The 15,880-nt window shown below is 32.2% G+C and overlaps 2 protein-coding genes across 5 annotated transcripts in view; one reads left to right on the forward strand and one right to left on the reverse strand.

Moving 5' to 3' along the window:
- The window catches only part of LOC309615022 (uncharacterized protein C8orf88), a 48,297-nt gene extending 34,809 nt beyond the window's left edge, over positions 1-13,488 (forward strand). For all 4 annotated transcript variants that reach the window (XM_082364105.1, XM_082364107.1, XM_082364104.1 and 1 more), the window contains 2 exons: positions 9,347-9,453; positions 11,626-13,488. In XM_082364105.1, the coding sequence (XP_082220231.1) occupies positions 9,347-9,453; positions 11,626-11,649 (131 nt within the window). In that variant the 3' untranslated portion in view covers positions 11,650-13,488. The remainder of the gene's footprint in view (positions 1-9,346; positions 9,454-11,625) is intronic.
- Positions 13,489-14,976: 1,488 nt separating this feature from the next.
- Positions 14,977-15,880, reverse strand: part of NECAB1 (N-terminal EF-hand calcium binding protein 1) — a 285,172-nt gene continuing 284,268 nt past the window's right edge. The window contains exon 13 of the mRNA XM_082364108.1: positions 14,977-15,032. Within this exon, the coding sequence (XP_082220234.1) occupies positions 15,007-15,032 (26 nt within the window). The 3' untranslated portion in view covers positions 14,977-15,006. The remainder of the gene's footprint in view (positions 15,033-15,880) is intronic.

The following is a 15,880-nucleotide window of genomic DNA, read 5'->3' on the forward strand; positions in this document are numbered from 1 at the left end:
AGGTTTTCTGAAATTTCCTATTGTTGTGTCTCTTTTTGTAGTCTTTTTTTTTTTTAACTCAAATTTTTCTCCTGAGCAATTGGTGAACTTCTTCAATCTCAAGACTTAGGTTCTTCTGATTTGGAAATTTGTGGATATTTCTTTAATAATGTTTCTCATCTCCATTTTCTTTGTGTTCTCTTCCTAAAACTATTATATTAGTAATATATTAGTAACATTAGCCTACTTGACTCTCTGATTGTTTCTCTAATTTTCTTATTTTTATTTCTTATTTTTCATCTTCTCATCTTTCGGGTTTACTTCCTAATAGCCTTCCTCAATTTCTTTATTTGGCAGCACAGTCCAGAGAACTGCTACTCTTTCAAAAGTGGCATGCCTTTTTTGTCCATAGCATAGTATTCAGTGTTACCAAACAAAAGAGGCATTACATAATGATAGTCCAACAAGAGGATATAACATTTGTAAATAAATATTTAGGTAACCTTATGTTGCATGAATAAATAAAGCAAATGGTAAACTTGGAATTGAGTGTTAGCCATTAGTTCTTTTAAAAGCCACAAGGCATTTCCATCACTGGAAAATTCTCATTCACTTCTTCCACATTGTGCAACAGCAGTCTCTCCTTTCCTCCCAGCAGTTTCACTACTAGTTTTCCACCAAAGGGAAATGAAAAAATAGATCCACACAAGAACTTATAGTATATCCAATTCATCCAAGTTGTCAAATGTTGGCTTAAAGTTGTTCATAGTATTCTCTTATTTTCTATTTAATGTCTATAGGATTGTGGTGATAACCCCTTTCTTATCTTTGATATTGATCATTTGTGTTCTTTTTCTTTATCAATTAGTCTAGCTTGAGATTGTCAGTTTTGTTTCTCTTTTCAAAGAACCAATTTTTGGCATTTTAATTGTATATGTTTTTTCTATTTTGGTGATTTTTCCTTTTTATGACTTCCTTTCTTCTATTTTGGGTTTAGTTTGCTCTCCTTTTTATAGCATTTTTAGGTGGATTGTTAGGTCATATGTTGTAGATATTCTCTTATTATAAGAATGTATAAGAACAAGTGAAGGTAGTCAGAAAGAGAAAGACAAATACCATATGATATCACTTACACGTAGAATCTAAACTGTGGCACAAATGAACCTATCTACAAAACAGAAACAGACTCACAGACATAGAGAACAGACTTGTGGTTGCCAAGGGGGAGGGGTGTGGGGGAGGGAAGGACTGGGAGTTTGGGATTAGCAGATATAAAGTATTATATATAGGATGGATAAACAACAAGGTCCTACTTCCTAGCACAGGAAACTATATTCAATATCCTGTGATAAACCGTAATGGAAAAGAATATAAAAAAAGAATGTCTATATGTGTATAACTGAGTCACTTTGCTGTACAGCAGAGATTGGCACAACATTGTAAGTCAACTGTACTTAAATTAAAAAAAATAAAATTACAAACCTAAAACAACGGAATGTTTAAGAACAAAGCTGAAGGCATAACCCTCCTGTGAGATTTCAGACAATACTAAAAAGCTACAGTAATCAAAGCAGCATGGTATTGTCACAAAAACAGACATATAGATCAATGGAACAGAATAGAGAGCCCAAAAATAAACCCACACACCTACAGTTAATTAATACATGACAAAGGAGACAAGAAATAAACCCACACACCTATGGTTAATTAATACATGACAAAGGAGACAAGAATATACAATGAAGAAAAGACAGTCTCTTCAACAAGTGGTGTTGGGAAAGCTGGGCAGTTACATGTAAGTCAGTGAAATTAGAATACTCCTTCACAGCATTTACAAAAATGGTCCAAAGACCTAAATATAAGACATGACACCATAAAACTCCTAGAAGAGAACATAAGCAAAACATTCTCGGACATAAATCATAGCAGTATTTTCTTAGATCAGTCTCCCAAGGCAAAAGAAGTAAAAACAAAAGTAAACAAATGGAACCTAGTCAACTTTAAAAGCTTTTCACAGCAAAGGAAACCATAAACAAAGCAAAAAAGACAGCCTACGGACTGGGAGAAGATATTTGCAAATGATGCTACAGACAAGGGCTTAATTCCCAAAGTATACAAACAGCTCATACAACTCAATATCAAACAAACAAACAAACAAACAACCCAATCAAAAAATGGGCAGAAGACCTAAACAGACATTTCTCCAAAGAAGACATAACAGATGGCCAACAGGCACATGAAAAGATGCTCAACATCACTAATTATTAGAGAAATGCAAATCAAAACCACAATGAGGTATCACCTCACACCGGTCAGAATGGCCATCATCAAAAAGTCTACAAATAATAAACACTGGAGAGGGTGTGGAGAAAAGGGAACTCTCTTACACTGTTGGTGGGAATATAAATTGGTGCAGGCACTGTGGAAAATAGTATTGAGGTTCCTTAAAAACCTAAAAATAGAGTTACCGTATGACCCAGCAATCCCACTCCTGGGTATGTATCTAGAAAAGATGAAAACTCTAATTCAAAAAGATACATGTGCACCCCAATGTTCATAGCACTATTTACAATAGCCAAGACATGCAAATAACCCAAGTGCCCATCAGCAGTTGGTTGCCTTAAGAAGATATGGTATATATACACAATGGAATATTAGCCATAAAAAAGCATGAAATATTTCCATTTGCAGCAACATGAATGGACCTAGAGAATATCATACTAAGTGAAGCAAGTCAGACAGAGAAAGACAAATATGTATCACTTATATGTGTATTCTAAAAAATAATACAAATGAATCTATGTACAAAACATAAACAGACTCACAGACATGGAAAACAAACTTGTGGTTACCAAAGTGGAAAGGAAGGGGAGGAGGGATAAATTAGGAGTATGGGATTAACAGATACAAACTACTATACATAAAATAGATAAGCAACAAAGATTTATTCTACAGCACAGGGAACTATATTAAGTATCTTATAATAACCTATAATGAAAAATAATCTGTGAAAATATATATATTTTGTATATTTATATACTTATATTTTTATATTATACACAGTATTATATATATATAATCACCTGAAAGTAACACAATACTATAAATCAACTATACTTCAATTAAAATAAAGAATTTATGTTTTCCTTGGAGCACTACTTTAGTTGCACTGACCAATTTTTACATTATATTTTAATTGTCATTAAGTTTAAAATATTTTTAACTTCCTTATTATTTTATCTTTGACTTGTGAATTATTATAAAGTATGTTATTTAATTTCCAAGATATTTGAGAGTTTTCTGGATATCTTATTAATAGATTTCTTAATTTACTTTGTTGTCAGAGAATATAGTCTATATGATTTCAAGCTTCTTAAATTTATTTTTATTTTTTTACTTTTAGCATTTTTTTAAAGTTGACATATACATTATATTAGTTTCAGGTGTACAACATAATGATTTGATATTTGTATATATTGGGAAATGTTCACTTCAGTAAGTCTAGTTAACATCTGTCACCATACATAGTTACAAAATTTTCTTTTTCTTGTGATGAGAACTTTTAAGATTTACTCTCTTAGTGACTTTCAAATATGCAGTACAGTAATATTAACTATAGTCACATGCTGTATACATTACATCCCTGGGACTTATTTTATAACTGGAAATGTGTACCTTTTGACCCACTTCACCTACCCCTTAGCCCCACCTGTGGCAACCACCAATCTGTTTTCTCCATCTGTAAGTTTGTGGGGTGTTTTGTTTTGTTTTTAAGATTCCACATATAAGTGAGGTCATACAGTATTTGTCTTTCTCTGTCTGATTTAGCGTAATGCCCTCAAGGTCTATCCATGTGTTGCAAGTGGCAAGATTTCCTTTTTTTATGGCTGAATAATATTCCATGTGTATGTATATATATATATATATATATATATATATATATATATATATATATATATATATATATATATATATATATATATACACATATACCACATTTGCTTTATCCGTTCATCCATCAGTGGACACTTAGATTGCTTTCATGTCTTGGCTATTGTAGATGTCCTGAAATCAACATTGGGGTGCATATATGGTTTTGAATTAGTATTTTTGTTTTCTTTAGAAATACCCAGAAGTGAAATTGTTGGATCATGTGGTAGTTCTATTTTTGATTTTGAGGAACCTTCATACTGTTTTCCATAATGGTTGCACAAATTTACATTTCCACCAACAGTGCACATGTTCCCTTTACTCCACATCCTCGCCAACACTTGTTATTTCTTGTCTTTTTGATGACAGCCTTCCTAACATGTGATATCTCATTGTGGTTTTGATTTGCATTTCCCTGATGATTAGTGATATTGAGCATCCTTTCTTGTATATGTTGGCCATCTGTATGTCTTCTTTGGAAAAATGTCTATGCAAATCCTCTGCCCATTTTTTAAACAGGTTGTTTGGGGTTTTTTGCTATTGAATTGTATGAGTTCTTTATATATTTTGGATATTAGCCCCTTATCAGATATATGATTTGCAAATATTTTCTCCTATTCAGTAGGCTGCCTTTTCATTTTGTTGATGTTTTCCTTTACTATACAGAAGATTTTTAGTTTGATGTAGTCCCACTGATTTATTTTTACTTTTTGTTGCTTTCGCTTTTGGTGTCAAATCCAAAACATCATTGCCAGGACCAGTGTCATGGAGCTTACTGCCTATATTTTCTTCCAGGAGTTTTATGGTTTCAGGTCGTACATTCAGGCATTTAATCCATTTTGAGTTAATTTTTGTGTATAGTGTAAAGTAAAGGGTCCAGTTTCATTCTTTTGCATGTGGCTGTTTAGTTTTCCCAATACCGTTTATTGAAAAGACTGTCCATTTCCCATTGTATAGTTTCGGTTCCTTTGTTGTATATTAATTGACCATATATTAGTGGGTTTATTTCTGGGCTCTCTATTCTGTTCTGTTTATCTATACATCTGTTTTTAGGCCAATACCATTACTGTTTTGATTACTATAACTCTGTAGTATGGTTTAAAATCAGGGAGTGTGTTGCCTCCATCTTTGTTGTCCTTTCTCAAGATTGCTTTGGCTATTTGGGGTCTTTTGTGATTCCATACAAATTTTAGGAATTTTTTGTTCAATTTCTGTGAAAAATGCCATTGGAATTTTGATAGGGATTGCATTGAATCTGTAGATTGCTTTGGGTAATATGGACATTTTAATGATATTAATTTTTGTGATCCATGAGCACAGAATATCTTTCCATTTATTTGTGTCATCTTCATTTTCTTTAATTAATGTCTTAAAGCATACAGTTCTTTCCCTCCTTGATTAAATTTATTCCTAGGTTTTTTTATTCTTTGTTGCAATTGTAATTGGGATTGTTTTCTTAGTTTCTTTTTCTGATAGTTTATTTGTGTATAGAAACACAACAAATTTTTGTATATTGATTTTGTGTCCTGCAACTTCACTCAATTCACTTATTAGTTCTAACAGTTTTTGGTAGAGACTTTAGCGTTTTTTTTATGTCACCTGCAGATAGTGACAGTTTTACTTCTTCCTTTCCAATTTGAATACCTTTTTCTTTTTTTTGCTAAATTGCTCTGGTTAGGAGTTCTAATACTATATTGAATAAAAGAGGTAAGAGTGGCCATCCTTGTCTTGTTCCTACTCTTAGAAGTAAAGCTTTCAGCTTTTCATGATTGAGTATGATGTTAGCTGTGGGCTTGTCATATATGGCCTTTATTAGGTTGAGGTATATTCCCTTTATATCCACTTTGTTGAGAGTATTAAGCATAAACAGATGTTGAATTTTGTCCAGTGCTTTTTCTGTATTTATTGAGATATCATACGATTTTTGTCCTTCATTTTGTGATGTGGTATATCACATTGATTGATTTGTGGATATTGAATCATCCTTGCATCCCTGGAATAAATCCCACTTGATCATGCTGTATGATCCTTTTAATGTATTGTTGAATTTGGTTTGCTAATATTTTGTTGAGGATTTTTGCATCTATGTTCATCAGGGGTATTGGCCTGTAATTTTCTTTTCTCATGTCATCTTTTTCTGGTTTTTGCATCAGTGTGATACTGGCCTCATAAATTGAATTTGGGAGTGTTCCCTCCTCTTCTATTTCTTGGAAGAGTTTGAGGATTGGTATTGATTTTCCTTTGAATGGTTGGTAGAATTCACCAGTGAAGCCATATGGTCCTGGACTTCTGTTTGTTGGGAGGTTTTTGATTACTGATTCAATTTCCTTACTAGTAATCAGTCTTTCATATTTTCTATTTCTTCATGATTCAGTCTTGGTAGGTTGTATGTTTCTAGGAATTTATCAGTTTCTTAGAGGTTGTCAAATTTGTTGTGTATAACTTCATAATATAATCTTATCCTTTGTATCTCTGTGATATCAATTGTAATGTCTCCCCTTTCATTTCTGAGTTTATTTATTTGAGTCCTCTTTTTTCCAAGCCTCTTAAATTTATTGAAACTTGTTTTATAGCCAACATATAGTCTGTCTTGGTTACTGTACCATATCTATGTGAATATAATTTGTATTTTGCAGTTGTTGATGTAGCTTTTATAATTGTCCGTTAAATCGAGGTGGTCCATAGTATTGTTAAGATCTGTGTCTTTTCTGATTTTTTTTTGTTTTTTTGTCTAGTTATATCAGTTGCTCAGGGAAGGGTTTTTACATTACCTAATATTTTTATGGAATTGTGTGTTGCCCCCTTTATTTCTGTCAATTTTTGCTTCATGCATTTTGAAACTCTGTCCTTAGGCACAACACATTGATAATTGTTATCTCTTTATCTAATGTTAAGAGCCACTCTAGCCTTCTTGTTCTTAGTCTTTGTGTGGCATATCTTTTTATACCCATTTACTTTCAACCTATCTGTGTCTTTATGTTTAATGTGTATCTCTTGCAGGCAGCATGTAAAAGTGTCTTTTTTTATTTGTTGTGTCAATTTATGGCCTTTAATTGCAGTGTTTATCTTAAGAGTGAGTATACTATGGCCCTCAGGCCAAATGCCCAATTTGGAAATTAACTTTTATTGGAATACAGCCACATGCTTTATTTAGTTATTATCTGTGTTTACTTTTCTGCTACAAGACAGAGTTGAGTAGTTGTGACAGAGACTATATGTCCCAAACTTCTCAAGTATTTACTTTCTGGTCATTTACAGAAAAATTTTGCTGATCCTAGTTTAGACCATTGAGATTTAATGTGATATGGTTGAATTTAGACATATCATTTTATTATTTGTTTCCTGTTTGTCCTCGTTTTTGTTTGTTTTTGTTTTCCTCTGTTCTTTTTTTTGGATTTTGTTAAGTTTCATTTTTGGTATTTAATTATATCTATTGTATTTTTAGCTGTATTTCTTTGTATTTTTAAGTGGTTGGTCTAGGGATTATAATATCTAACTTTCTCAGTGTACTTGTTAATAGTGTACTTCATGCAAAACAGTGATGACAAAACTTTGCAACCATATGTAAGTTCCTTTCCTTTATCCCCCTGCATTGATCTTTTTGCTATAGCTATATGCATTATATCTCCATACCTTGGAAGTCTCATCAGGCAGTGTCAGAAGTTTTGCTTTTCAACAATCATACATATCTTCATAAAACTTAGATAAGGGGGGAAAAAGGAGTCTGTTATATTTATTCAGCTATTTGCCATTTCTCTTTTGTTCTCCTTTAAATCTTAAGATTAAAGACTCTGGTATCATTTCCCTTCAACCTGGAGGACTCCCTTTAGTGTTCTTATACATCAGGTCTGCTGGTGACAAATTCTTTTAGTTTTCTTTCATCTGAAAATGTTTTTTACTTCATATGCATTCCTGAAGAATTTTTTCACTGGCTATGTATAAGGGAAAAACTACACGCCTCCTGTGTTTTTCCTCTACTCTCAATACTATACTCACAACACTTCTGGCACTAGATGTGTGGTTTTTCCAAATATCAAGCAATTCATTGTGAAACCAGCTTGGTGTCCTATAATTCAAGTTAATTCTGATATTAACTGGAATTAATGTAGATGCCACAGGGTAATGGCCTGGTCACATAAGACTACCCTCCACTTCCGATGACATTTACAAGTAAAGGTTCCCAAGACCCCCTTCTTGGATTCTGTCATTTTCTAGGACAGCTTACAGAACTTAGGGAAACCACTTTCTTACATTTACCAGTTTATTACATAATTAAGGGTATGATAAAGAATATAGATGAATAGCCAAATGAAGATATACATAGGGCAGGGTTTTGTAAGGTCCCAAGTGCAGGAGCTTCTGTGGAGTTGAGTTACACCACTCTCTGGTACATGGATGTATTCACCCACCCAGAATCTCTCCAAACCCTTTACTTGTGTGATTTTTATGGAGGCTTCATCATGTAGGCACCATCGATCATGAACTCAATCTCCAGCCCCTCTCCCCTTCTCAGAGGATGTAGGGGTGGGGCTGAACGTTACAAGCTTCTAATCATGGCTTGGTCTTTCTGGTGATCAGCCCCCATCCAGGAGCCCACCAAGAGTCACCTCATTAGAACAGAAGACCAAATCACCCAGAAAATTTTAAAAGACTTAGCAGCTCTGTGTCAGGAACTAGTGTCAAGGAACAAATATTAGAACAAAAGATGCTCCTAGTGCTCTTATCACTTAGGAAATTACAAGGGAAAGGAGTTCTGTGCCAGGAACAGGGACAGAAACCCATATATATATTTTTCTATTATTTCACAATATGGAAACCTAGGTTGCCAGTCCTTTTCTGTTAGAAATTTAAAGATTATAGCTCCACTATTTCTGGCCCAGTAAATGGTCTAATATAGACCAAGATGGTGATAGTCTCTGATGAGAAATCTGCAGATATTTGAATCATTGTTCCCCTTGAAGATAGGGACCCTATTTTGGACGTTTTTCACTATTACCTACAATAAATGTTTCTTGAATTGAATTTATTGGATTGTATTAAATTTTTAGTAAGTTAATATAAAGACTAGACAGGCTTATTAGGGTTCCATTTCCATAGGCTTATCGGGATCTGAATTGCCCAATAGGTGTTATACCTGTTATATTTTATAATAGAAGATTTCTTTACTAGATATGAATAACCAGATAAAAGAAGCGATGCATTACCAAGTTTCTGAAATGTTTCCTTGGTGAATTGGCTTTGTTTCTATGTAAAAGGAAAATTGGAGGCAGTAGATGTTTGTCAGAGCTTTTTCCCCACTTCTCTTTTACATAAAAACTACTTACCATTTTATAAAATAATGGACAGTTAAGGGACATCCAGAAAGAAATGAGCCAAAAAGTGTTCTGTGAGAGTTCTGTGCTTTATAACATTACATTTGATGTTTTGATATCTACAGAGAGAATCAAATACAGCAGAGATTTCCTGTTGAAGCTCTCAAGTGTTTCCATCTGCAGAAAAAAACCAGACTTTCTGCCTGATCATCCCATTGTACTTCAAAAACCAGTAAGTAGTTTTCTAATTTTGTATTGTTTTAATTCTAAATATTTATCTTTTAAAGATTTTTTTATTGTTTTAATTATAAAATATGTGTCTTTTAAACCTTTTTAATCTTTCTCATTGTGAAATATAATTCAGAAAAGTACATAAATCTAAATGTATATTATAACAAATTACTGTAAGTAATCACCACTCTGGTCAAAAATAGAATGGAATTGTCATATTTTAGGAAATATTTTTCTATTTTGTTTTTCAATTAAGTTTTATAATTCACCTGAAATTGATTTTACCATATGGTGTGAGGTAGGGGTGAAGTTTTATTTTTTTCTGCATGGATATCCAGTCATCCTAACAATATTTAGCGAAAGGATAGTCCTCTGCCACCTTTGCGGCAATATATTTACATGTGGTCTGTTTCTGGGCGCTCTGTTCTGTTCAGTTACTCCTTTTATACAGTAAAACAACACAACTATTCTTCAACACGTCTTTGCTGTTTCTTAGCCCTTTATATTTCTGTGTCACTTCATCAAATTCTATCAGAGTAAATACACACAGTAAATACATACATGTATCTTTCAGGATATTGATTGGAAAGGACATGAGTTTCATGTCAGGCTTGGGTTCAAGGTGTAGCTCCACCTGTGTACTGGTATATTGTTCAAACTTAGGCAAGTCACTTAACGTTCTTGAGCCTCAGTTTTGCAATTGTGAGAAGGGGATGATTTCTAATTGTTAGGATTAAATGAAATGTATGAAATTGCTTTTTTAGTATGGTACTTATCTCTCATTATGTACTCAGTAGGTGTTGATTTTCATCTTTTATGGTCTTTACTTCCATTTTGACTGGAATTTGAATTTCTTTTATTTATAGTTTTCATAAACACCATTTTATACAGGTAAAGGCATATAAAAGGTATACAGGCATACCTCAGAGATGTTGCGAGTTTGGTTCCAAACAAATATCGCAATAAAGGGAGTCACAAATGTTTTGGTTTTCCAGTGCATATAAAAGTTATGTTTACACTATACTGCTCTTAGTTGTGCAATAGCATTATGTCTGAAAAAAGAAAAACTATTTACATATCTTAATTAAAAAACACTTTATTTATTTATTGCTAAAAAATGCTAACCAACATCTGAGCCTTCAGCAAGTTGTAATCTTTTCGCTATGTAACATTGAAGATAACTGATCACAGATCACTATAACAAATATAATGATAATAATGAAAATGTTTGAAATATTGGGAGAATTACCAAAATATAACACAGAGACGCAAAGTGAGCAGATGGTGTTGGAAAAATGGTACCTATAGGCTTGTTTGTTGCAAGGTTGCCACAACCCTACAATTTGTAAAACACACAGTATCTACAAAGAGCAGTAAAGTAAGGAATGCCTGTAGTATTCTACTGAGATGAGTTCAGAACATAGGTATGCTCAGAATGGGTCAAATATGAGATATAAAATACTTCCTGTGTTCTCCATTTGGGGGATTTCTTACCCTTTGGCATTCATAGCTTTTTTTTCATAATTACAATTTTTTGTATTTTAGTTTATTCATAGTGTATCAGTGGTTCTTAATTTAAACTCACTACCTTGCAGACATCCAGCTAATTCTTTTTAAAATTGAAGCATAAATTTAAAAGTTTTTTTTCATAACAGCTTGCTCACAGGACTATTTAATGAGGTAAAGCATCCTTGATGATATTTGAATTTTTCTACCTGTTCAGAGATCTTAGGGGCATATAATCCTTGGTCTATAAGAATACATCTAAACTTCAGTGCTATATAAAATATAGTCACTTTCTCATTTGAAGGCTTTCCACTTCTAACAACATTTTATTTTGTCAATAAAAGTTTGACATACGCATTATTTTGAGTTTACTTTTGTTTTATGCATTAATAACATTTTCTAAAAATTAGGTACCACAAAAACAGAACAACGGGTTTGGAATACAATCTAATATATTTAAATATAATATATGAATTATATAAGTTTTACTAAACACAGAAGAACTGCTTTATTTGACAAATTCCAGTTACTTAATAGTTTCTATAGTAACATGCATTTAGATCTACAAACACTTAATAGGTCACAATATTTGGTTTGATAAACTAATTAGTAACAGCTACATTCATTCAATCTAATTGATAAGTTAACTTTTTCTTCTTTATTACAGGAAAACAACCAAAGCTTTAAGTAGCATTTTAAGAACATATGTATTTGAAGATAAAGAATTATTAATTTTATATTTTGGACACCTGCAAATGAAGTAGATCTAGTAACAATAACTGTAATGGACTGTAACAATTCAATTTATTTTTAATTTTGATGGTTGGGTATTTGGTTTCTCCTAAAATGAGAAAGAGATATTTTAAACTCTAAAGAATTTTCTAATCAGTTTCAGCTTTGCAGGCAGTTTCCTGCATAAATTGGGAGTAACACTGGAAAGTAGGAATTTGGTTAGTGAAATGGGAAGACTGTATTTATAATTTGCATGCTACTTGCAATTTTTGTTTTTCATCACTTGTAATAATGGAATGGAAATGCAAGCTGTAAAGATTCTCAAATATAAAGTATATGCTACGATGTATATATGATACATAATTTCTTGTTGCTTTTAAAGTTGCTTTTGTTCTGTTTCCCACTGATTTCATACCAGCACTTGAAAGGATTATTACAATCTCTCTAGAGGTTTAGAATGATTCAGGATGTTCAATGAATAGTTCAGTGACAGGAGGAAGAGTATCTTAAGAAGTATTTCTTTTCACATATATGATTGTGCTCTAGGTTTGTGATAATAACAACATTGTCTAAGATTCTTTTATTTCCAAAAGCGGAATAATTGAGGCATTTGCAAATAATTGAGGTGCATTAAGTTTCAATGCTGTAATTTCTTATAACAAGTGTATGGATGAAGAATTTGGAGGTTTAAACTTTTAGCTCCTAGAAATTTTGTACAATAAATCTCCTGCAATTTGTCACTCTTGTTAAAAAGAAAAGCTTGTTCCAGCACAGTGTCACAAAGAATTGCTCATATAAAGGTAAGTGTAAACTCTCCCTAGTTCTATCCTCAGATTCTCTCAGATCCCTGGGTCTATCGGCAAGGCATTCAAGGACATCATTTGGCAGAAAGTTTATCTTAAACTGAATTCTGAACTCCTAAAACCAGTACCTTTTTCTTCACTGGTCTTTAGACTTGTTGCCCAGATTCAAACTTTAGTCCATGGCAGGTTTCCCAACTTGGTCTTTAGTATATTACTTTTCATTGCTTTGTTCCCCAGAAAAAGATTGCTTTTCAAATAGGAAAAAATAAAAGAACCTTCACTAGCCATAAATTTATTGGTTACTTAAAAATGAGTTTATTATACCTACAGCCCAGTTTTTTACACTCATTTTTGCCCTACTATTTCCCTTTATATTATAGCTTCTAGTATTTATATGTGTATGAATACACACACATACACAAAAATACATGTAATTTATATAAGAGCTGGGGTCATCTCAATAAAAACGTAATTAAAAAAGAGCTGGGGTCAGAATTACCATATAATTAAATTGGTTTGCTTTATTATTTGCCTATTCTCCAATTCTGTTGACTTTAGTTAAAAGAAATATCGAACCTATTCCAATTTGGAATACAAAGAGCCCTTCCACTTAGCACTGCTACTGAGGGCAGACCCCTTTTAAAGTCGTACTACTATTCTAACTTTGGAAACTGCCTAGTATCCAAAAGACTTGATGTACTTCCTGAATCTGATACAGAAATGGACTGGCCAGAACAACATATTGATTAGCTATAATTTCTATTTTTGGAATCATTTATGACCAGCATTTTCAAGAAGAGTTTGTATATTAGAAGTCCCCGAGGTTTCAAAGTCTTTTGATCCTTTCTTACTGTATATAATCAGAGTGAGACTGCAAAGACTGTTTTATTATCTATTTGCCTTTGTACATATGTATAGCTTATTTGAATAATCATTGTACATCTCCATTCATGTTGTTCTTTGCTTTGTATATAAATTAAAAGAGTTGAGCCAGGTGTTGTTTCATAGTGTTTGTCATCTTTAGAAATGACCAGACACACACACACACACATATACACACACACGTGTGTATGTCAACATTTACTACCTATTTCTAGTAGAAGCTATTAAAACTTCTTTAATTTTATTTAGACTGAATGAGGATGGAGAGTACACAAAGGTATTGGTAAAAGTTAGTTTGAGAAAATATATTAGGTTAACTTTTATATTTAAAAAATAAAATTTTAGTTCAACCTTCCTTTTTGTCTGAGTTTAAAAAAAAAAAAAAAAGGAAAAATTCACCTTATGTTTGTTTCCTGGAGGATCTGTGGTTTCAGAGGAATTTGGACTAGAGAATAAACAAATTTCTATATGCATTGCATTTTCATTGGCAGCATTTATCAGAATAAAAGAGATTTTATTAAAAATATTTAATTTATGAGCTTGTACAGCAGAATATATAAGGTACACAGTTTTAGTTGTTCTAGTGAAACTGGGATTGTAGTCATTCTAGTGTTGAAACTGAAAAATAGATGTTTTTTGTCCAGTACATATTTTATTATTTCCCTAAAGTTTATACTTGTTTTATAATTCTTTGTTCACTTAGGTTAAAATTTTGGTTTTAAAATATTTTGAAATCATTATTTAAATGCAAATGTCTATTTTTCATAAGTAAAGTTAGACCTCTGGATCATGTGCCAAAAATTCTGGACCACATTTTCTTAAAGTAAAACTCTTTTCTTGATTTGTTTAACTTACATACATGGAATTATGATGCTAACAAATGATATAATGGTGTTACATTACTAAATGGTACCCTGTCACAGAATTGCTCAACTTATGAAAAACCAGTTTATAACTTGACAGATGGATAGAGATTCTATTGGTTATAGTGAAGATTGGTTTATGCTCATGTATTAACTTTTTTTTAAGCTTAAACAACAGGGATGCACATGCATCCCTGCTCTCTCTCTCTGCATATAAGGATACCAGTCATATTGGATCATGTATTAGCTTTTTAAGTAACATAAAGTGAATAGTTATAGGATCCTGAGTTGGGAATGGAGTAGGTATTACTGAAGAATACATTTCACTCATGGAAAATCAGATACTTAAAAATCACAAAACATTGATTTAACCTTTATAGTTTATGACAGATCTACAAAAGCTGTCCTATGAAGTAATAGTCTAAAAGCTCTCACTTTAAATATTTTTTTCTCTATCATAACAATTTTGTTTCTTTATGTGTATACTTTTCATATATTATGATTTTGAGACTAAAGGGTTTTAGGTTTATTGTATGTAGCAATACAGCAGCAAATATTGAGAATAATAGTGAACTTTGAAAGTTGAGCTAAAATTTACATGAACGATAAAGTGATAGAAGACATTTAAGAAGAGTGCACATCTTAGGGTAAATATATTTAAACAAAAGTAGAGAGTAGATTAATAAGTACAGAGAATTTTCTAATTCACATTTTAGATAAGAACAGTTGGTTTTTACTTGGAACCATAAAGAAAATGTTAAGGAACAGCTAGTTGTTCAGGATCCACCATGAAGCTGAAAAGAGAAAAAAGAGGTTTTTTTAATAATGAAAATAACTGCTAGGGCTAAGTTAGTTCAAGGTGCAAGTCATTCTTAAAAAGACTATTTTCCCTCATCTTTAGTCTATAATTACTTATGTTTCAAGTTACTATTTCCTGACTTGATTGAACTTTCCTGTGCACTTGTTAGTTGTACCATATCTTTTGGCACTTGGTTGCAGTCTAACTAAAAAGTTTTGGTTATATATGAATAGAGCTTGTCTTGGCAATGAGATTATAAACGCCCTGAAGATAAAATCATGTTGTTGTTGTTTTAATTTACCCAGTTCAGAAAGTTTGGGTATAAGCAAGTGGATGTGTTTTAAATAATATTTTTTTAGTATATCTGTATTGTAAAATTAGAAATATTTTCCCCAGTAAATGTAAGTATCCCAAAGACAAACCCATGTCAAAGAAGTAAGATTGGTGGAATGAGGTGAGAAACAGACAAATATAAAGGATTAAAATTTGTTTTCAAAGCTGTTTAAATAATACAATTACTGGCAATAGGATCTTACTTTCTTATGTATCCTTTTTTCCCATAACCATAGGGTTTTCTCCTTTGCCAAGGGATATTCTGCTCCACAGACCAATTCTTATGCTCTTTTGGTCTGGGTGTTTTATGATGGCTTATCAGCATAGGCTCCATATTCCAGTATGCCTCATTTAAGTGATTTTTATATTTGAGAGTTCATAGGAATATATTTTGGTTTATATTTTTGTATCTAGGTGCAGACTGGTTTAGTTGCTTTATTTATTTTTTTAAATAAATTTGTTTTATTTATTTTTATTTTTGGCTGTGTTGGGTCTTTGTTGCTGCTCGTG

Source organism: Balaenoptera borealis (assembly GCF_965194805.1).
Source record: "Balaenoptera borealis genome assembly, chromosome: 17".
NCBI lineage: Eukaryota > Metazoa > Chordata > Mammalia > Artiodactyla > Balaenopteridae > Balaenoptera > Balaenoptera borealis.